Raw genomic sequence first — 24,127 nt, 5'->3', positions numbered from 1 at the left:
AAAAAAAACGGCGTGGGGTCCCCCCAAAAATCCATACCAGACCCTTATCCGAGCACGCAACCTGGCAGGCCGCAGGAAAAGAGGGGGGGACGAGAGTGCGGCCCCCCCTCCCTCCTGAACCGTACCAGGCCACATGCCCTCAACATTGGGAGGGTGCTTTGGGGTAGCCCCCCAAAACACCTTGTCCCCATGTTGATGAGGACAAGGGCCTCATCCCCACAACCCTGGCCGGTGGTTGTGGGGGTCTGCGGGTGGGGGGCTTATCGGAATCTGGAAGCCCCCTTTAACAAGGTGACCCCCAGATCCCGGCCCCCCCCCTGTGTGAAATGGTAAGGGGGTACATAAGTACCCCTACCATTTCACGAAAAAAGTGTCAAAAATGTTAAAAATGACAAGAGACAGTTTTTGACAATTCCTTTATTTAAATGCTTCTTCTTTCTTCTATCTTCCTTCATCTTCTGGTTCTTCTGGTTCTTCTGGCTCTTCTGGTTCTTCCCCCTGGCGTTCTCGTCCAGCATCTCCTCCGCGGCGTCTTCTATCTTCTTCTCCTCGGGCCTCTCCGCACCCATGGCATGGGGGGGAGGCTCCCGCTCTTCTCTTCTTCTTTTCTTCTCTTCTTCTCTTCTTTTCTTCTCCGGGCCGCTCCGCAATCCATGCTGGCATGGAGGGAGGCTCCCGCTGTGTGACGGCGCTCCTCGTCTGACAGTTCTTAAATAACGGGGGGGTGGGGCCACCCGGTGACCCCGCCCCCCTCTGACGCACGGTGACTTGACGGGACTTCCCTGTGACGTCACGGGGAATGCCACAGGGAAGTCCCATCAAGTCACCGTGCGTCAGAGGGGGGCGGGGTCACCGGGTGGCCCCGCCCCCCCGTTATTTAAGAACTGTCAGACGAGGAGCGCCATCACACAGCGGGAGCCTCCCTCCATGCCAGCATGGATTGCGGAGCGGCCCGGAGAAGAAAATGAAGAAGAGAAGAAGAGAAGAAGAGAAGAAAAGAAGAAGAGAAGAGCGGGAGCCTCCCCCCCATGCCATGGGTGCGGAGCGGCCCGAGGAGAAGAAGACAGAAGACGCCGCGGAGGAGATGCTGGACGAGAACGCCGGAGGAAGAACCAGAAGAGCCAGAAGAACCAGAAGAACCAGAAGATGAAGGAAGATAGAAGAAAGAAGAAGCATTTAAATAAAGGAATTGTCAAAAACTGTCTCTTGTCATTTTTAACATTTTTGACACTTTCTTCGTGAAATGGTAGGGGTACTTATGTACCCCCTTACCATTTCACACAGGGGGGGGGCCGGGATCTGGGGGTCACCTTGTTAAAGGGGGCTTCCAGATTCCGATAAGCCCCCCGCCCGCAGACCCCCACAACCACCGGCCAGGGTTGTGGGGATGAGGCCCTTGTCCTCATCAACATGGGGACAAGGTGTTTTGGGGGGCTACCCCAAAGCACCCTCCCAATGTTGAGGGTATGTGGCCTGGTACGGTTCAGGAGGGAGGGGGGCCGCACTCTCGTCCCCCCCTCTTTTCCTGCGGCCTGCCAGGTTGTGTGCTCGGATAAGGGTCTGGTATGGATTTTTGGGGGGACCCCACGCCGTTTTTTTTTTTTTTTTTGGCGCGGGGTTCCCCTTAAAATCCATACCAGACCTGAAGGGTCTGGTATGGAATTTAGGGGGAACCCCACGTCATTTTTTTTTTTTAATTTTGGCCGGGGTTCCCCTTAATATCCATACCAGACCTGAAGGGCCTGGTATGGAATTTAGGAGGACTCCCACGTCATTTTTTTTTTTTTATTTTGGTTCGGGGTTCCCCTTTGGGGAATTCCCATGCCGTTTTTATCAATGAACTTCTATGTGTATTGTCGGCAATGCAATAGCCGCGGGTAGTTTTAAATGAGTTTTTTCCTTCAAAATGTCATTTTGCTGTCAGACTGTTCTAAACACAGGAAACATGCGCCCCTTTATAGGCATACTATAGACACCCCCCAGGTACGAAATTTAAAGGGATATTACACTTTTATTGTTTGACTTTAAGCATTATTAAAATCACTGCTCCTGAAAAAACGGCCGTTTTTAAAACTTTTTTTTGCATTGATCCATGTCCCCTGGGGCAGGACCCAGGTCCCCAAACACTTTTTATGACAATAACTTTCATATAAGCCTTTAAAATTAGCACTTTTGATTATTCATGTTCGTGTCCCATAGACTTTAACGGTGTTCGCATGTTCGAACGAACTTTTTTCCTGTTCGCATGTTCTGGTGCGAACCGAACAGGGGGGTGTTCGGCTCATCCCTAGTCAGTGACCAGTGCTGGATTCACAGAGCATGAATGATTTTATGCCAAATCATGCTCTCTTAGACCCTATATACTGAGTCCAGCTGAGTCTTCCTTTGTAGGCCATTAGACTTTCGTCGATACTGACGTGTCTGTGTGGTACATAGGTCTGCTGGAAATTTTTCTGAATAATTTGATATACCCCCCAAATCTTTTTCAGTTTTGGAGCTGGATGAGAAGTCTCATCAAAATCTTCATTATTTTGAAAGTGCAGATATTTAATTATCAGAGAAAATTTGTACTTCGACATGACCGTGCCAAAAAAAGGAGTGGCTAGTAATTTGTTGGTTGTCCAGTACCACTTCTACAGGGGTTTCCCCACCACTCCCTAAAGAATAATTAGGCCCAGAAACTTCCAAATGTCCTCTTTGGTCACTGGTTCCCACTTTCTGCTCCTTGAAAACCTCTGAGGTATAGCAGTTGCTGTTGCTCCTGGTACCGATTTGTCTCCGTAACAATTTTTTCTATAACCTCATCGGTCAAAAAGAGTTGGAGGTATCCCAAGGGGTTGTCATCTTCATCCTCCACTTTGATACCGGGTGCTCCAGTAAACAGGAATCTTGGGGGCGCTGCGTGCTCCATACCGCAGTCAATGGAGCACCAAGTCAGCACATCACTGGGCACAGTCGCAGGATTATCGCTGAAATCGCTTTTCGTGCCTGATGACGAACTTCCCCATGAATCGCTATCACTCACTTCTGCAATCGATTCTGTATCACTGTCCCTGTTTTCCAGCAGGTCATATGCCGCTTTTGAAGTAGAGGCGTGCTTTTTTGATGCCATGGTCGTTCTGCAGTTTCCAGACAGAAAGTACAGTAAAACTGCAGGCAGGGGCACTGGATAAAGCACTGGGGGGCAAACTAAGGTCAATTTTATTTTATTTAGTAATGTAATCCAATAGGATTACAAGGTATCAGTGTGTTTGTGTTTTATACATTTTGAATTTGCCGCTGGTTCTACTAGTGATGTAATCCTGTGGCTTGGGATTACCGCTAATGGTACTGAAATCTCACCCTCTCACCCTTAGCCACACTCGGGAATACCGCCAGGGGGGGTTAAAGAATGTTTTTTCAATATACATTAAAACAAACTCTGCTTCCATTAACCTTAAAGTATAACTAAAGGCAAAACTTTTTTTTTTTTAGCTTCGGATGGAGTAGAAACGGATTAGAACACCTGTCAGTTTATACTGCTGTCTGTACCTCATTAGGGAGATTTTGTCATTAAAAGTTGAAGTAAAAGAAAAATCCCACATTTTGGGTTGTCCCCAGAAAAGTAATAGAGGGGAAATCTTCCCATGGGGACACTAGAACTGGTGACCTGGGGGTCCCCAAGAAATTCCCTTAATTTGCAGGGATTTCCTCACACTTCCTGTTTGGCTAAGGGACGGAAAAGTGAAGGAAAATCTCCATAATGGGACACAGATGGCGGAAAAAAATCTGACAGGGCAAAAAAAAAAACGTTCATTGCTCTATCCAAAATGAAAATACAAATTTTTTCCATAGTTCTACTTTAAGGCCCCATTACGTGAATGATTTGGACTGGTCTACAAATTCTTAAGGGAAGAATCAGTGGATTTTTGCAGCTGGAATCACCTGCATTTATATTATCTGTGGCCAGCTAGCCAACATTTGTTGGCGGAAAGTCTGACAACAAATGTTCGATGAAGCATACACACGGTCGGACTTTCCGCCAACAAGCTCACATCCAACATTTGTTGTCAGAAAATCCGATCGTGTGTACGCAGCATTACTCTTAACTAAATGATATTTTCATTGAAGATGTGTTTCTTAAGAAAATTAATTGTTATGTTAAATTGTTTTTAGACCCCTGTTGTGTGTTCTGCTTTTCTGTGGCGCTCCCTATCCGAAATACCAGCATTTTATGTAAAGGTTTAAAACTTCCAACGAGTCCTATACTGTGTAAGGTAAAAGATTATGCTAAAGTGCCATCTAGTGACACAACGTGGTAAAGAAGAATAGAAACACTATTATTATTTCTCACTAGTGTTTGGAGGTTTCTTCAGGTAATTGGAGTGTTTTTAATCCATGCTTATGTGCTCCGGCTATGGTAGGGTAGATTTAATTTGCCTATTTCATGTTTTATATTATGTTCCAGGATGCACTTGAAGTCTTTACTACTTAGATCAGTCTGGAAAGTTCCCGTCTTGGTGTGCTGTGCAGTGCATGTGAATTACTGCATCTAACAAGGGAGCATTATGTTTTGGATTGTATATGGGAAAAGTCTGGATGTGATCCTCTGGAGCCATGCTGACACCCTGGTGGGTGGGGGGTCCAGGTGCTGGGGGTCCCCACTTAAGGCCTCTCTTAGGGCTCCCTCCTTTTGCTAGGCTCACCCTGGGCGTTCCATCCAATCTGCGTATATTTATATAGTGGGATGTTTTTATTTATTTATTTTATTTATTTCAGGTACTTATATAGCGCCGTCAATTTACGCAGCGCTTTACATATACATTGTACATTCACATCAGTCCCTACCCTCAAGGAGCTTACAATCTAAGGTCCCTAACTCACATTCATACATACTAGGGACAATTTAGACAGGATCCAATTAACCTACCAGCATGTCTTTGGAGTGTGGGAGGAAACCGGAGTACCCGGAGGAAACCCACGCAGGCACAGGGAGAACATGGGATGTTAATTGTTACATTATATTATACTGGAATAACTATATGATTTGTTTAGGTTATCTGATGCAAAATATATTAATGGCTCTGGAAGAAGTGGACTAAGTTCAAGAAACACGTCGGGCCGCAATGAAGTACTATTTTCAATAGTGATGTGATGTTGAATTGATTTTATAACTTTATTCTCGAGTACTACAAACAGATTTTATATGTCATGATGATGCTTTTTGTAAGAATTTTTAAAAACATGGATTAGATAAAATATGTTTTATGTAATATCCTGTGACTAAAAAGTCCCACTTCACTAAATTTTTACATGAGGATAAGTTTATAGGGATGTGGCACCTCAATATTTTTTCTTTATGTATTTTGTATTATTTCTAATAGTTACACTGTGGAATTGCAAAATTAATACTTTTACATTATAGTCTGTGGGTTTCTCAGGTCAGCGTGTCTGTTACATTTGCAAAGTGAATTTTTCACCACATTCACTAAGCTGACATTCACTATGTGACACTTACCTGCAAACAAAGCCCGTGCTGTCACCGCTGCAGGCCGTATCCATCTTCGCCCCTCTTCCTTCTGGGGCAGCGGACCCGACTCTGTGACTGGCCGGAGCTGTGTGACTTCAAAGAAAGGATGGATTGGTCAATTGATCGATGGAAGGATTGGTCGAAGGAAAGACATGTCGCAGGAAGGATCAGTCGGTTGATGGCAGGAAGGATCGGTTGGTCAATCGCAGGAATGATCGGTTGGTCGATCGCAAAAAGGTTTGGTTGGTCGATCGCAGGAAGGGTCGGTCAGTCGATTGCAATAAAGTTGATCAAAAAAAAGTTAGAAACAGTGTAAAAAAAGTTTTGAATAAAATAAATAATAAAGGTGTAGCACCCTCCTAGGTAGGTGCTAGACAGTGTATATAGTTTTTGCCTTTTCTGCCTAACAGAGAAGTAGACAGGCAAATTAAGGTGCCAAATGTGGCACCAGGGGGGGGGGGGTCAGATCTGTTTCTAGGTGGAATTCCGCTTTAAGGTGGCGGCAGTTGGCCCACTCCTTAACAACCAGCTATTCTTCACACAGAATTTGTATCAGTCAATCATTTTTCAGAAAATTTGGAATGAATTAAATATACTAAACAAAATTAATTTCAATTAAATTTGTTACTATTTAATTCGGAGATTCGGATACATCCGAATAACCAACAATTTGTCCGAATTTATATTCGGACTGAAACAAATTGCAAATGTCTACCTGCTGCTCTTGCCCCTTCCACAGCCAACGCTCCAGTGAGTGTAGCGGACAGTGGACAGAGACTGTGCCGGACCTTCAGAGCTTCGTGCCTGAACCAAGGGCTCCCACGTGCATGCATGGGAGTGACATCATCACGGCTTCGATCACTCACATCGCCAGAGCCCGCAAACTCGGAAGAAAGGTGGGGGGAAAGATGTCAGCCTTCTTGGTGGTGACAGCGTGCCGATGGAGGGCTTCAATCTAAGGTAAGTTTTTTGTAATGTGCTAGTATGTGCTGCATACTAGCACATTATTATTGCCTTACAGGTGATTTTTTTAACTCTGCCGCGGTTCACTACCACTTTAAAGAGTAAATACACGGAAAAACTGACATACAGTGGAACCTTGAATTACGAGCATAATCCGTTCCAGGAGAATGCTTGTAATCCAAAGCACTCGCATTCAATAGCATACCATACAATAGAAGTCAATGGAAACAAAGATAATTTGTTGACGTCTATTGCATGCAATACCGCATGTGGCCAGAGGGGGGCCCCGGAGAGCCTTGGAAATACTCAGGGACAGCTCTGCTGAACTTGGAAACCCTCGGAAAGGCTCGGAAACACTCGGGAACTGAGTATTTCCAAGTGATTCCGAGTATTTCCGAACCGTTCCGAGTGTCACCGGCGCCCCTACACCTCTGGCCAAATGCGATACTGCACACCCCATTGGCTTGAATCCTGCTCGTTTTTTAGTTATGTAGCGGTCACATTTTTGATATATAAATAATGTTATGTTATAGCTTAAACATCTGGCGCCATTTAGCGGCCAAAATATGAAAGAACTTCATTTTTATTTTTCATTATTCAAGAAGTTGACAGGAAGTGTTTTGTTTGTTTACATTGGACATTAACTTGACCTACCCATAATGCTCATTAACTCCCATGAACATCAGGAGAACAGAACTGCATTGTGAGAAGACTATAAAAGGGCTTGGCGCGGCCATCTTAGATCTCTTGGACACGCATGGCCAGCCTGGGAGGATCTGTGTGAGGTCTCCAGCGCAGCGTGGCCTACCTCTACGGAAGAGCGATCCGAGCAGCAATACTGTGACGCACCAGTAAGCTGGGCTGACGGCGGGGCAAAACTGGGAAAGAGCCCGAGGAGCCTGCCGGACCCATCTGAGAGTTCCGGAGCGTCTCGTTGTGTGGAGCGGAGAAGCGCAGAAGTGCTGGCCAGCCGGAGACAGGACCCTGTACACCAGAGCGGAACTTCCTGACAACACTGACCTGATTGGGTGAGAGGGCTGTTGCCCAAAAGTTTCCTTGATGCACTTTTACACATTCATCTGTACAATACAGAGTTGCTGGGATCCATAGTCCCAAAAGCAAAGTCAAAAGGATTAGACTGAGCTAAAATTAGGCCCCGGGCCTGTGTCTCGTTGAGGATTTGGTACTGTGTCATTGGCATCAGAGATAGTTGCAGTGCTGCTGTACCATAACTTTGATTCAATATTCAGCTTGTTTTGATCGGGAGTCATTAACCATTGGATTACAAATTCACTTTATTCATAGCTAACAGAAGAAAGAAGAAAAGAAGGACTGTCCAATAAAACACAAGGCTTTGTGTTTAATTGCCATATTAAAGTTACTGTGATATCAAGTAATGGGAGCTCCCTAAAGATTGTACTATATTTTATTAAATCAGCATTTGATTTCCTTATAGTTACAAAGCGTGCAAAGGATGGGACAGTGCTCATAGTGAAATCAGTTCACTCTGCCATTTCTCCTACTTTCCTTAGCACATTACTAGCAAGTTAATTCAAACACTTTACATCTGTATAATACCTTTGTAAGTTGAAATCTGTTGACTGTCACACTACGTTGGTCTGACAGTATTGTAGTATTCTACTTTAAAGCAAATACAGAGTTCTTGTTTAAGTAATTTTGTGTGAGTGTTGTTGACTGAGAGAAATCAAAGGGGTAGCGAAGCAGAGTACAGGCCCAATTAAAATACAGCAGCTCCTGCGGGAGTCAGTGCTACAGTTACTACAGGAATAAATGTACATTAATGTTTTTTCAGTCACTTGTGATCTACTTTGTAAATTCGAATCTAAAAAAAGAAGCTAAACCTTTGAACCAGAGGCGTCGCTAGGGGGTGGCTATTGGGGCTATAGCCCCGAATCTGAGGCCCATAGCCCAGAGTCTCTTGCCGCAGGGTCCCTGCCTAACCAGCGGGCCGCGGCTGCGGCTGGCTGCATGAGAGAGGCGGAGGAGAGAAGCGAGCGGGCGGACGAGCAGAGATGACATCTCTCTCCGACCGCTCCACATCAGCGCTCTTCACAGCCGAGCCTCTTCAATGTGGGAGCAAGGTGCAGAGAGATGACATCATCTCTCACTGCCAGCCACACATCAGTGCTCTTCCACCCTCACAGTGCGGTGGAGTGGAGGTCACTTGCTTCCTGTCATCAGTGGAGCTCCACTCTGCAGCCAGATCCCCTTGCTTCAATGTTGGAGGTGTGGCGGGGAGCAGCGAGATGACATCATCTTTCAGTGCTTGCCCCGCATCACTGCTCTCCTGCCCTCACTAAATGGACCAGTGCTGTCAGCCTGCCACCAATGCAGCAACAATGCACATTTGGTGGCAGTGGCTGGCATGGCAATTTACAATCCACATCAGTTGGCAAGTGACAATCCACATCTAGTGCCAGGTGACGTGGCAAGTGACAACCCACATCTAGTGGCAGGTGATGTGGCGAGTGACAATCTGCAAATGGTGGCAGGTGACGTGGCAATCTGCAAATGGTGGGAGGTGACGTGGCAAGTGACAATTTGCAAATGGTGGCAGGTGATGTGGCAAGTGACAAACTGCAAATGGTGGCAGGTAATGTGGCAAGTGACAATCCACATCTGGTGCCAGGTGGCAGTGGCAAGTGACAATCCACATCTGGTGGCAGGCGACATGGCAAGTGACATTCCACATCTAGTGGCAGCTGACAGTGGCAAGAAACAAGCTGCATCTGGTGACAGGCGACAGTGGCAAGTGACACACTGCATCTGGTGACAGGCGACGGCGCCAAGTGACACTCTGCATCTGGTGGCAGGAGATGTGGCAAGTGACATGCCCAGGGCTCCCACTGATTCTGCATTATGGTGAGTTGAATCACTTGCTTACCAACGGTGTGCCCCCTTCCCCCCCCCCCACGGGCCTGCAAAAAGGTTGGTGACCGCTGCTATGGGCTCTATCCCCAGATCTTTTGCAGACCTAGCAACGCCCCTGCTTTGAACCTTTCAACTTTTTAAAATCTGGCATCATTCTTGTTCAATTTTCATCGGCATATTTGCCCCGATGAAGGGGGCACTTAGAGCTGTCTGAGGGCTCATGCACACTGCAGCTCAAAAAAAAGCTGCTTTTGCAGTCATTTGAGCTTTTATTTTTCTGCCTAATGTGTTTGCCTATTTATCTCTGGTACTTTCATGAAATAAAAATAGTTAGACTCAACCATTGGTGTGGAGCTTCTTTTTCCTAAATCGCTTAAAAATTTGACAGACGTTCTAATCCTTCCCTAAACTGTACAAAGCTACAAAAAAACATTTTCACAGGTCTCAAAGTCTCACTGCTGTTTACATTAGGTTGTTAATATTTGCTGAATATTTAGCTGTGCTTCTAGGTGTGGTACAGATTGTGTCCTCACTGCATACATTTATATAAATATTCAAATGTATTATAACATGTTCTGCAATCTCTGAAGTGTATAATTAAAGTGGTAGTGAAGTCTTTTTTTGGACTTGTACTTATTAGTAAGCCTATAATAAGGCTAACCTGTAGGTACATTGAATATCTCCTAAACTTGCTGTGTTTAGGAGATATTCCCAATGGATGCAGCCGGTGACGTCACCGATGCATGCGTTCTGAAGGTCCGGCATACCATGCCGGACCTTCAGAGCTCCATGCTGCAGCCGATGGCTCCAACACACATTCGCGAGAGTGACGTCATCGCGGTCAGATTTTCTATTTTAAATGTGTCAAGAAAAGGTTTTGGAATGTTCTGAAAACTGAAATGCCCTGTACACACGATAGGATTTTCCGACAACAAAACTGTGGATTTTTTTCCGAAGGATGTTGGCTCAAACTTGTCTTGCATACACATGGTCACACAAATGTTGACAGAAATTCCGAACGTCAAGAACGTGGTGACGTACAACACGTATGACAAGCCAAGAAAAATTAAATTCAATACCCAGTGCAGCTCTTCTGCTTGATTCCGAGCATGCGTGGAATTTTGTGCATTGGAATTGTGCACACACGATCGGAATTTCCGACAACAAGTATTGTTGTCGGAAAATTGGAGAACCTGCTCTCAAACATTTGTTGGCTGAAATTCCGAGAGCAAATGTCTGATGGAGCATACACACGGTCGGACTTTCCGACAACAAGCTCACATCCAACATTTGTTGTCAGAAAATACTATTGTGTGTACAGGGCAAAAGAGTATAGAACAGTGCAAATAAAATCTCTATATATACAGTGTAAATACTGTATATTAATGGGCCAAAACAGAGTGTACCTTTACTCCAGTATGTCATTTGAAAACAGACATTTTCATTAAATTATCACACAATGCCCAACACTCCATTTTTTTGCAAAAAAAAGCAATCAGCTGCACTGCTTGTGTAAAATAAGTATCATTGATTGAAAAAGACATAATAAAACAAATAAAATCCCAATATAACTGATCAAGGAGCCCTCTGAAATGTAAGTACCAATTAAAGATGGTGTATAAACCAACAAGCGCATGTAAATAAATAGAGATTTCACAGTTATAGTAACAGTATAAATTAAAGTGGTTGTAAAGGCACAAGTTTTTTTACCTTCATGCATTCTGCCCTCCCAGCACCCCCTAATACTTACCTGAGCCCCCTCTCGATCCAGCGATGTCCTCAAGAGCCTTGTCTCTCCAGGGTCTCACACTCCTGATTGGCTTTTGGCAGCAGTGGGAGCTATTGGTTCCCATTGCTGTCAATCACAGCCAGTGAGCCAATCAGGAAGACAGAGGGGTGGGGCCTAGTTGCGGCTCTGTGTGAGAATGGACACACAGAGCCATGGGTCAGGAGCGCGCCTGCTTGGGTGCCCCCACAGCAAGCTTGCTGTGGGGGGGACCCGGCAGAAGGGAGGGGCCAGGAGCGCTGGCGTGGGACCCTAAAGGAGGAGAATCTGAGATGCTCTGTGCAAAACCATTGTACAGAGCAGGTAAGTATTACATGTTTGTTATTTTAAAGAAAAGAAAAAACAACTTGCTGATCAGCCGCCGTCATTATACTACGGCAGGTCGGCTCTCCTGTGCAAACCGCCGTAGGTGTATGTTGGTCTTTGCATAGGAGATAGCAGGCGCGTGCGGATGTCCGCTGGCGACCCGCGATCGCGTTGTACAGAGTCAGAACGGGGAACTGCCTATATAAACAAGGTGATTCCCCATTCTGCCAGATGACATGTCAGAGATCTTCTGTTCCCAGTGATCGGGAACAGCGATCTCTGTCATGTCCCTGGTAGCCCATCCCCCCTACAGTTAGAACACACCCAGGGAACACACTTAACCCCTTGATCGCCCCCTAGTGTTAACCCCTTCCCTACCAGTGTCATTTTTACATTGATCAGTGCATTTTTATAGCACTGATCAATGTAATAATGTCACTGGTCCCCAAAAAGTGTCATTTAGGATCAGATTTGTCTGCCGCAATGTTGCAATCCCACTAAAAATCGCAGATCACCGCTATTGCCAGTAAAAACAATAAAAAAAATAAAAGTCCCTAAAACTGTCCCATAGTTTGTAGACACGATAACTTTTATGCAAACCAATCAATATATGCCTATTGAGAATTTTTTCCCCAAAAATATGTAGAAGAATATATATCGGCCTAAACTGATAAATACAATTTTTTTTGCATACCCTGTTTCCCCCGAAAATAAGACCTAGCGTGATTGTCGGTGATGGCTGCAATATAAGCCCTACCCCCCAAATAAGCCCTAGTTAAAGTCCTTGTAGGTCTTATTTTCAGGGTAGGGCTTATTTTCGGGGAAACAGGGTAGGGCTTATTTGGGGGGTAGGGCTTATATTGCAGCCATCACAGACAATCACGCTAGGTCTTATTTTTGGGGAAACAGGGTATGTAATATAGCAGAAAGTAAAAAAATTTTTTTTTTTTAATTGTCAGTCTTTTTTTGTTTGTACCTCAAAAAATAAAAACCGCAGAGGTGATCAAATACCACCAAAAGAAAGCTCTATTTGTAGGAAAAAAAGGACGTCAATTGTGTTTGGGTACAGTGTCGCACAATTGTCAGTTAAAGGCACACAGTGCCATATCGCAAAAAATGGCCTGGTCATTAAGGGGGCAAACCCTTCCGGGGCTGAAGTGGTTAATATCCCTTTAAGGTTGGCCATATATGATATTTTTTTCGCTCAGCCTGTAGCCACAAAAAAAACTATCAGACTCTTCTATCTTCTCTATACATCCACACTACGAATTCCCCTGTGGGGCTATAGAAGGAAATCATCTGGGCTGCCTATGAAGAGAATTTTTCAGGAACCGGCCAAAATTTGCACAATGTATGGCCAGCTTAATTGCACTTATAAACCCCCAAAAGAGTATTTAGGAAGAGCACATATCTGAGGAGAACTTGGATTCTATAAATATAACACAAAATTAATGCAAGATACCATAATCGTAATACAGTACCAGTAGTGACTACAAAAATCAGAAACACAAATGTTCATAAAATGGACATTAACCACCTAAATATCACATCAATACACTAATTATTCAAAGACTCACAAAATGATCATGATCTACCATAAAAACAATGAGCTCTAATACTATAAAAACAGCCATTTTCATGTGTCGCTGAAGCTGACCGACCAAACCCTCCAAACTCAAGCTGGACAAATGATATTTTGGCTTACATATATATCGTAATATACCATCATGAACTGGAAGTATGTTCAGTCCATGTTATATAAATATCTGCTGATATATGTCACGTAATACAAATGTAAGAGCAATCAAAGATGATATCGGCAGGAACACACCCCCAAACAACTGTTTTTTTTTTAGCTTGTTGTGAATATGCCAATATTACATTTTGCGTAATAGTTCAAAATTCAAACATAAAAGCTCTTCCTGTATCAGCAATGACCATTCTAAAAAAGAATCACCAAAGCCATTCAATTTGGCCTATAAGGCAGCACCTGGACTATAACAATACAGGAACAGATGGATGTCAATCCAAAAGATTTGCACATTCGGTCTCATCGTGCTGTATGCCACAGTCATGTTATATTCCACTTTTTCTGTCATTTTGTATATGCGACACCCATTGATGCCCAAAAAGGTCTAAATACCATCTACATATAAAAATGCATACATATACCCGGATTCATATGTCATTTGGTTGCTGTAGAGGCCAATTGTTAAAATATTTATAGATTAGGTTGCCACCATAAGCAGCCTTAAAAAAAGTTCTTTCATTACTATGCAATCACAAGACAGAAAATTCTAATGTAAAGGTAATAGCTAGCAAAGGAATTACATATATTCACATAGTAGTATTATACTTAACCCATACAAGGTAATATATTCTGGTGTAAAGGTGATGGCATATATTCCATATATGCATTTTCTAGTAATTGTACTTTACCATCATGTTAACTCCATTGCACATTGACTCCATGACTCCCAGTTCTTCTATACATGTTTTGCGTTATCCATCGCTTCCTCATGTTTATTTTAGAAAGTGGTAGTCATCCCGTGAGCCCAACTGGACCAGCGTGCATTGGGCAGCACCAAAGTCAGATCCCTCAGCGGGTGTGGGAGCAATGTAGAAAAGGAGGGCTGAATGATTGTAATAATTGGGTTCCTAAGAATACCTAAAAATATCAAATACTTCTGAGTAAGCGGTGGATACTGTGAAACATGTAGAGAAGAACTGGCTAAATGTATAATAATAATAATAATAAATGTATCTAAGACCGTATTATTAGATCTGTGGTGCAAAATAGCACCCTTGTATAATAACAATAGTCCAGTTTTGAGAGAGTATTGTATTTGATTTCTTAAACATGACTTTTGTATATACATTTTATATGAATGTTTTTGAATAAAATATATTGTTTTTAAACTAAATGATTGTAAGTCTATAGTGGTTCCATGAAAGTTTGTTTTGCTTCAAATACATTTTTCCACATATAACATAAATAAATAATAGGCCATATTCGTTATTGTTACAGTGACTCACAAAATCTGGAATGATGGAAAGGGGGCCATCCTGTATGGTGATATCATCAATATACCTCCCTAAACATATTATTTGGTAGGCAAAAGGATTATAATGGTGCAAATATTGCTGTTCCCACATTGCCATCGTAATCACGTTGCCTTCTAATCTGTGATTTTAAGCCAATCGTACAGTCTTCTGTTATTTGAATGGTGCTAATATTGCTGTTCCCACATTCCCATCGTGAGATTGGCATAGCATGGTGCAAAGCTAGCTCCCATGGCTGTGCCCCTGGTCTGTAAATAGAATTGGTGGCCAAAGGTGAAAAAATTATGTTCTAAACAGAATTGGATGGCCTCTAAAATGAAGCTAGCTTGTTTACGGTTGATATAGGAGTGCTGCAAAAGAAAAAAATTCACAGCTAGGTGGGATGGACGCGTAAAGAGAACAGACGTCTAGCAACAGACAGCTGTAGGAGGGTTCCCTTGTATAATTGGTCAGAACATCAAGAAGATAAGAGGGATCCCAGATGTAAGAAGGTAGCTCCTGCACTGTGGGTTGGAGAAAGTTCTGTATATATTGAGGCAACAGATAGAGGCTAATATGGGTCTCCCTGAGGGCTGAATAGGTTTTTTGTGACTTTAAGGTAAATAATAAAAATATGGCAGTTGATAAAACTCCTTTAAGAAGAAAACTTTCTCTTTTTATTGATAATTTCATCTGATCTGGCTTGGTTAATGGGTAGATGGAATTCTGCAATGAATTGGTCTGAGGGATCTTTGGATAATTTGGTGTATATACTTGTATCTGCCAATAGCCTGTAGAGTTCTTGCAGATAGTCAGCCCGATTTAGAACAACTATGCCTCTGCCCTTATCAGCTGATTTGATAACAATATCATAATTTTCCTCCAAGATTTGTAGGGTGAGATGTTCATCTATGTTAAGGTTATATATTCTGTGATGGTCTTTACACATCTGGATCACATCAGAGTTGACCAAGCTGTAAAAAGCTTCAATGAAAGGTCTTTTACCATGGGTGGGTTTGAACATCGATTTGGATTTGAAGGAGGTGTGTTGGATAGAAAAATCTGGATATACCACCTCCTCTGAGTCTGGAAAATGGCTTTCCCAGAGAAGCTCCCTCAGAGTCTCCAGGAGTAGGGTGTCTTGAGAATAAGGTTTTGGCTCTAGATGGGAGGACGAATTGTTTTGCAAAACCAAGTGGTCAGATGTATTCTTGGGATTATTATACATGTTCTTTCCAGTCAGATTTCTTATGAACCTGTTCAAATCTTCAAAAAGGGTGAATAAGTTTGGAGTATTAGATGTGCAAAATGAAGAGCTTTTTGCAATAAAGAAATATGGGCCTCATCTAGATGGAAAGATGATAAATAGAATATTTTTATGGTGTTATGACTTTCTCTCCTTAATATTACTATTATACAGGATTTATATAGCTAACAGTTTGCGCAGCACTTTACAATGTGAGGGCAGACAGTACGGTCACAATACAATTCAATACAGGAGGAATCAGAGGGCCCTGCTCGTTAGAGCTTACATTCTAAAAGGGAGGGTCACGTGATACAAAAGGTAATAACTGTGGGGGGTGGGCTGATGGAGAAAATAAAAGTATAGTTGTTAGGTGGGGATTAGGCCTCTCTGAAGAGAAAAGTTTTCAGGGATCACCTAAAAGTGGATAGTGTTGGAAATAGTCAGACAGATTGGGGTAGGGAATTCCATAGGATGGGAGAAGCTCAGGAGAAGTCTCTTTTAAAAACTCTTTTTTTCTTCCTCCTCTCTCTTCTTAATCCATTCAATCCTAATTTCATTGAAAACGTACCATTTTCCTATGGGTTGCCTCTGACAGCCTTACATGCCACATAAAATTAAAGAAACCATAAATAATCTCCCCTTTCCCGTTATGTAAAATAGCATCTCCACCTTATTTTACATGCAGATTCCCATTTGTGACACAATCTGATACAAAACTAGATACCCCATATGAAAAATAAGATATTTACATTTTAGATTTGACTGTTTCGCACATAAAATTTATACCCCACACACAAGTATTACTTAATTTTCTATACGCTGTACTTTCTATACATCATATAACTGGTTATTGATGACAATTTTTGCCATCTAAGCATTAGATGTGCAAATCGTTTTATCAAGAATTCTTTTTTTAACGAATTTCGACAAAATTGTAAATTCTGAAATATCCAAATTAACGTAAATTTGAATATTCGAAAATTCATAAATTTATAAATTCGAAAATTCAGAAATTCGAAAATCCGAACACCCGAAAATTTGAAAATCTGAAATAATAACTAACTAATAATAACATCTATTACTAACTATTAAATTATAGGTATTGGAATTTCCCTTCAAATTTGGCTGTTAGTAAACGTAACGAATCTGAATTTATCCGAAGTTACAAATTATCAGAAATAAGGAATGCCATGGCTAAACAAATGGAACGTAACAAATGAATAATAATAATTAACAATAATAATAATAAAAACTTTTTATGAATTGTATGAAAGAATTTTCGTATGAATTCCGCACCATTAGTGGGCTGCAACAACGGCTGATTTTCGTGCGGCAATCAAATTTGAGGAATCGGACATGTTGGAAATTTTTAGAAAAACGAACGATTTTCTAATCAATGATGGGAAAATCATGCGAGAAATGTAATAAGAAAAGAAAATTTACGGAGAGAAAAGAAGTTTCCCGGCCACGAAAATTCTTTTCTGTAGCAACATGCGGTGGAATTGAAGGCTTGGTTGGCCGAATTTCGAAAATCAATGGTGGCATCATCGGATCACAAAAAAACGAACATTCTGATTTTGAAAAGAAAATTGGTTCGAAATTCGACCGTGTATGGCCTGCATTAGTTACTCTTTAGAATTGTCTGATTTTCTTTCTTATTTTCGGTTTTCGAATTCACAACATTTTCGAATTTATGAATTTTCGAATTTATGAATTGCAATCGTAACAAATGACCCAAAAAAACAAAAGCAAAACGAATGACACGAAAACAAACACATTTTTCGGCAGTGCACATGTCTACTAAGCATGGATACATTCATAAGCGCTATATCGTAAGATTGATCTATTTAAAAACGAATTATCATTAGAATACGTCTTAATTTTTTTCTTATTTGTTCCTATTCTATTTCTCAGTTTTTTTGAGAATGGACAGGCTCGTTCTACTCATATCTGCATACAGCAGGGTGCTGTACATATTCTCCTTCTTTCAGTTTTTATAAAGGGGCAGTTCTGTTGCCCTGAAACATGTAGCCACATCCCCTCCACTTCCTATCATCACCACCCAGCTGAGAGAGGTGCTGATTGGACCTGTAGCCATCTTGTTACACCAGAAGCCACTGCTGCCTATGTTTCAGCCTAAACGAAGGAAAAAGAAGCGCAAGGCGCCACTCTAAGTGCAGTAAGTAGTACAGTTTATTAGGCAAATAGTGCATATGTACTCACAAAAGTAAGTTAAAAGCAGGCATATCTGCTTTTAACTTACTTTTGTGAGTACATATGCACTATTTGCCTAATAAACTGTACTACTTACTGCAGTGGCACCTTGTGCTTCTTTTCCTGCATTATCAGAGTACCGCTTCTCATCTCAACCGGGCTACCTTCAAGTGCTATACTACAGACTTTATGGACTTTATACAGTCATCTATTTGCAATCATGTTTTCAATTAGTTCCTTGTACTTCTAGGTGTGTAATAGTCAGGTGGATCTCCACCAAGGTATATGCAAGCGCCAACTTTTTCTTTAGTATATGTTTCAGCCTAAAGCCTGACAGCTGTACTTCCACCAACAGCTTCCTGGCCAAACTCTGCTTCAGCCAGCCACTTGTCTGCCGAGCTCTGCAGACTTACAGTGATCCTCTTGAGGTCTATATGGGTTTATGACAAGCCTTGATTCACTTTTAACTAAGAAGTACATTTTTATTGCATTTGATTCTTTTTGATAAATTGCTACACCTAGTTGGAGGTGCCCTCTTGTGTTTGTTTTATAAATGTACATTAGGTCCTCAAGACCTAATCTGAGAGGAGCTGCATCCACTTAACCTAGTGTTCCCTACCACTCTCCTGACCCTCTTATGTGCCCCGTTAAATGACAGTTGGGGTCTAATCAGTGCAATTGCTTATTCATTTTCCAGGGTAGGAACATGCTGGTTTATTTTGTCCATCCCATCCCATCCCACGTCCATCCCACCTAGCTGTGAAATTTTTTCTTTTGCACCACTCCTATATCAACCGTAAACAAGCTAGTTTCATTTTAGAGGCCATCCAATACTGTTTAGAACATATTTTTTTCACCTTTGACCGCCAATTCTATTTACAGACCAGGGGCACAGCCATGGGAGCTAGCTTTGCACCATGCTATGTCAATCTCACGATGGGAATGTGGGAACAGCAATATTAGCACCATTCAAATAACAGAAGACTGTACGATTGTCTTAAAATCACAGATTAGAAGGCAACGTGATTTGAGAAAAGTAGATGAGTAAAATGTAGATTGTAGGTTCAGCAAATTATAAACAAAAAAAGTAATTTACAATGTACAAACAACCCCCTCCCCTCCCAAAAAAAAAAAAAAAAAAAGCAGATAAAGGGAAGTAAATTCTCAAAAAAAAAAAGAAAAAATTCAAGTGCATAAAATAGACTCTCTCACATATAGACCTTGACTTATTTAAAAGCTAATACTCAATCTGTGTCATTATTTTATTTATAAAAATACTTTCCATACAAAAGAATGTTTAATTTACAGAAGTGAAGTTCAGTCAACTGTGTAATAAACTCAACTTAGAAATTCAGTCTGTTGATTGGAAGACTTTCATAAGTAGAATTCTTTCCTTCACCAGCACCCAGTGGGTTTGATCTACTAAAGCCAAATAAATTGTTCACTTTACAATGGAATTTTCTGTTAGCTTGTTGAATGGGATGAACCTCATTCTGATTTCCATCATCCAATAATGTGCAATCAGAAAAAAAATACATTTTTTTTTTTTACTTTCCTTGCATGTGATTGGGTATTATTTGCAAAGTGAATTTTCACCACATTTGCTAAGCTAGGGGAGCATGCCCTTGTAAAATGAATAGGCCTATTCACCTTTAGTAAAACAACTCCAATGAGTAGCCTTTTTTTTACTTCACGTTTTACTTTTACTTTTTATTTTACTTTTAAAGACACCAGTTTAATAATTTATTATATTATTTTGAAAGCATCAAATTAATACAACACAGAGTGTTCATATGAGGGAAGTTTTATTGAAAATTAAGAATATTTTCATCCATCAACTTACTCAGAAAACCCACCGAATTATTCAAATCACAAAAAAGAATTTAAAACATTCAGAACAAAATCATCTAACTTAATAAATTCTGTTTGCCTCCTCTCAGACGAAGCCAAGGTGAAGGGGAGATTCTTTCTGGATGTTGTAGTCAGCAAGGGTACGGCCATCTTCCAACTGCTCCCCAGCAAAGATCAATCTCTGCTGGTCTGGTGGGATACCTTCTTTATCTTGGATTTTACATTTCACATTTGCAATAGTGTCATTGCACTCAACCTCAAGGGTGATGGTCTTGCCTGTGAGGGTTTTCACAAAGATCTGCATACCACCTCTCAGACGTAGCACAAGGTGAAGGGTAGATTCTTTTTGGATGTTGTAGTCAGCAAGGGTGCGGCCATCTTCCAACTGCTTGCCGGCAAATATCAATCTCTGCTGGTCTGGTGGGATACCTTCTTTATCTTGGATTTTACATTTCACATTTTCAATACTGTCACTGCACTCAACCTCAAGGGTGATGGTCTTGCCTGTGAGGGTTTTCACAAAGATCTGCATACCACCTCTCAGACGGAGCACAAGGTGAAGGGTGGATTCTTTCTGGATGTTGTAGTCAGCAAGGGTGCGGCCATCTTCCAACTGCTTCCCAGCAAAGATCAATCTCTGCTGGTCTGGTGGGATACCTTCTTTATCTTGGATTTTACATTTCACATTTTCAATAGTGTCACTGCACTCAACCTCAAGGGTGATGGTCTTGCCTGTGAGGGTTTTCACAAAGATCTGCATACCACCTCTCAGACGTAGCACAAGGTGAAGGGTAGATTCTTTTTGGATGTTGTAGTCAGCAAGGGTGCGGCCATCTTCCAACTGCTTGCCGGCAAATATCAATCTCTGCTGGTCTGGTGGGATACCTTCTTTATCTTGGATTTTACATTTCACATTTTCAATACTGTCACTGCACTCAACCTCAAGGGTGATGGTCTTGCCTGTGAGGGTTTTCACAAAGATCTGCATACCACCTCTCAGACGGAGCACAAGGTGAAGGGTGGATTCTTTTTGGATGTTGTAGTCAGAAAGGGTGCGACCGTCTTCCAGCTGCTTCCCAGCAAAGATCAACCTCTGCTGGTCTGGTGGGATACCTTCTTTATCTTGGATTTTACATTTCACATTTTCAATAGTGTCACTGCACTCAACCTCAAGGGTGATGGTCTTGCCTGTGAGGGTTTTCACAAAGATCTGCATACCACCTCTCAGACGTAGCACAAGGTGAAGGGTAGATTCTTTTTGGATGTTGTAGTCAGCAAGGGTGCGGCCATCTTCCAACTGCTTGCCGGCAAATATCAATCTCTGCTGGTCTGGTGGGATACCTTCTTTATCTTGGATTTTACATTTCACATTTTCAATACTGTCACTGCACTCAACCTCAAGGGTGATGGTCTTGCCTGTGAGGGTTTTCACAAAGATCTGCATACCACCTCTCAGACGGAGCACAAGGTGAAGGGTGGATTCTTTCTGGATGTTGTAGTCAGCAAGGGTGCGGCCATCTTCCAATTGCTTGCCAGCAAAAATCAATCTCTGCTGGTCTGGTGGGATACCTTCTTTGTCTTGGATTTTACATTTCACATTTTCAATACTGTCACTGCACTCAACCTCAAGGGTGATGGTTTTGCCTGTGAGGGTTTTCACAAAGATCTGCATACCACCTCTCAGACGGAGCACAAGGTGAAGGGTGGATTCTTTTTGGATGTTGTAGTCAGAAAGGGTGCGACCGTCTTCCAGCTGCTTCCCAGCAAAGATCAACCTCTGCTGGTCAGGGGGGATACCTTCTTTGTCTTGGATTTTGCATTTCACATTTTCAATACTGTCGCTAGGTTCAACCTCAAGGGTGATGGTCTTGCCTGTGAGGGTTTTTACAAAGATCTGCATGGCTGGCTGAAAGGGAAATTATACATACATAATTATTCAAAGATAGGTCAATTTTTTAAAATGATAACAATTTTCTTGCTATCAGTAAGATACTTTGAAAACATTTTATTTCCTTGCAGTCTAAGATTTAGAAACAAAAATACGTACAGAAAAAAATGCCTATATTGCACTAGTTAATAAATACGCTTGAACATAATGTATGTTTGATTTCCTCTATCAATGAGAGAGTTCAAAGTAATACATTACATTTTTTATTATAAAAGTTTGTTTGACAAATGCTGTCTTTCATTTTTTTAAGTACTTAGCCAATATAATATCTAAATCATACTAATACTAATCTAATCATTCGTCTGACAGCTTTTGCTCCACCAAGGTATATCTTGCGCTAACTTCTCGTAACTGAATTCAAGGAACTCACTGTTCATTGCAGTGTCCCTGAGACATAAGGAGTGCTTCTAACAGGACTTATGATGATGCTTAGAAAGTAAGACAGAGCCCTTTTTGATCCCATTGCATTCCATCAAGGATCCTCAATCTATACTAGAACATTAATTACTGTAAACAATATTTGGGATCCAATTATAATCAGTGCTTAGCTACATTCACAGAGCAGTGAATGCAACTCAGTACTGATGTGCAAGGATACAAAAGAAGCACGCATATGCAGAAAACTTATTTTATAGTTATAACTTAGTTATAAACTTATTGTTATAGTTATTTTCCACCACTCTTTATGCAGATAGAAAGTGTGATGAAGACCTATATTCTAAGCCGAGTTTGTGCTTCCCATTTACACCTGGCATGCTTTCATTCAATAAAAAGAAAAAGAGGAAACTTATCAGAGAACTTACCTTACTGCACGTTGCTTTGCCACTGCTGGAGCCTTGCTCTTCTGAAGATCTACCAGAAACAGCTTTCAATAAGCATAAACCTGTATATATATATATATACAAACTCCCAGATGACATCAACAAGAAACCAGTCCAATTATATTGCACATTCCTCCTCTATGCATAAAATCTATAATACGTCTAATTGTCTTAATGATAGTTTAGTGTGCTGGGCAGCTCCTTGTTATTAATCTTCCTTGTATTGATGTGTCATTGTAAAAGATTGCATAAATGAAACAGGACTAGAATAACTAGATCACCAGAAAGTTTCGGAGGAAAGTCCTTTAATAAGGGCTGTTCTGTTTTAGTAATCAACTGGTGTGTACGTAAGTGTTTTTGCACACATGTGTGTGGTGTTTATTATGGGGGCCTTAGACCAACACTTGCATAATCATGTTATGATTGTGATGTGTATGATTCCTTATGATTAGCTAATAGAGCTTTAAGATTGCTTTAAATTCACTTTTAGATGACAAAAGTTTTAAACGGTATTTTTTGTTTTCTAAATGATTTTAGTACTACTATCCAAACTGATGTTTTGTCGGTGTGACATTTTACATTTTTACTTTACACACAGGCATTGCCATTAGTACTCCAGTTACATAAATTAAAAATGATCTGCTGTAAATGATAGATGCACATTTGTTTCAGCTGTGCACTGAATATAGAAGTTTTCTGGGCATGCTCCAGGGTATAATGGATTCTTTAAGGGTGGCATTATGATCATATAAACATTAAAGAGTAAATACAGCCAAACTGATATATTTGTTTAGGTAGAACGGAAGAAAGGGAATCACATGCTGGACCCTGCTGATTTTTTTAAGGTACTTCAGGAATTAATGTGCATGGATGTCTTTTCGATCACTTGTGATCTACTTTGTCAATTTGAATCTAAAAATAGAAGCTAAACCTTTGAACCTTTCAACTGTTTTGAATCTGGCATCATTCCCATCCAATTTTCACAAGCCCAGTTTTCATATTTGCCCTAATGAAGGGGGCACTTAGAGCTGTCTAAATGTGGCGGCTTATTTCTTTCTGGCACTTTCATAAAATGAATATATTTAGACTCAACCATTGGCGTGGAGCTTATTTTTCTTAAGTCACTTACAAATTTGATCGAGGTGCTAATCCTTCCCTAAGCTGTCCAAAACTAGAAAAAAACAAAACATTTTGACAGGTCTCACTTCAAGCCATTGAATTAATGCACTTGCATGCTGTTTACATAGATTAGGTTGTTAATAATTGCAGAATATTGAGTCATTCTTCTACTATAGGTGTGGTACAGATTGTGTCTTCACTGCATACATTTATATAATTATTCTAATGTACTATAACCTGTTCTGCAATCTCTGAAGTGTGTCATTAAAGAGTCACTAAATCTAAAAAGCATGCTTGTCTTATGTGAAAACAAGATATACAATGACATTGCAAACCGATATTTGTTTGATTTTTCTATTTGCTTCCTTGATTCGCTCGGATTTTCTATTTCAAATGTGTCAAGAAGAGGTTCTGAATTGTTATGTAAACT

General features: G+C 41.2%; 1 protein-coding gene across 1 annotated transcript; it reads right to left on the bottom strand.

Moving 5' to 3' along the window:
• Window positions 1-19,206: 19,206 nt before the first annotated feature.
• Window positions 19,207-22,716, bottom strand: LOC141129103 (polyubiquitin-like). Its single transcript, XM_073616899.1, has 2 exons — window positions 22,561-22,716; window positions 19,207-21,715 (listed from the first exon to the last, which is right to left on the bottom strand). Exons 1-2 carry the CDS (start codon window positions 22,675-22,677, stop codon window positions 19,895-19,897), a joined length of 1,938 nt encoding a protein of 645 aa, XP_073473000.1. The 5' UTR covers window positions 22,678-22,716; the 3' UTR covers window positions 19,207-19,894.
• Window positions 22,717-24,127: the final 1,411 nt, after the last annotated feature.

This window comes from Aquarana catesbeiana, linkage group LG02 (genome assembly GCF_042186555.1).
Source record: "Aquarana catesbeiana isolate 2022-GZ linkage group LG02, ASM4218655v1, whole genome shotgun sequence".
Taxonomy (NCBI): domain Eukaryota; kingdom Metazoa; phylum Chordata; class Amphibia; order Anura; family Ranidae; genus Aquarana; species Aquarana catesbeiana.
This window is presented reverse-complemented; position numbering and strand designations above follow the sequence as displayed.

Coding starts and splice junctions, on each gene's coding strand:
- LOC141129103 (XM_073616899.1), bottom strand. CDS start 22,677: ATGTCATCTGGGAGTTTGTATATATATATATATACAGGTTTATGCTTA. Junction 21,716..22,560: donor GCAAAGCAACGTGCAGTAAG/GTAAGTTCTCTG, acceptor TTTCCCTTTCAG/CCAGCCATGCAGATCTTTGT.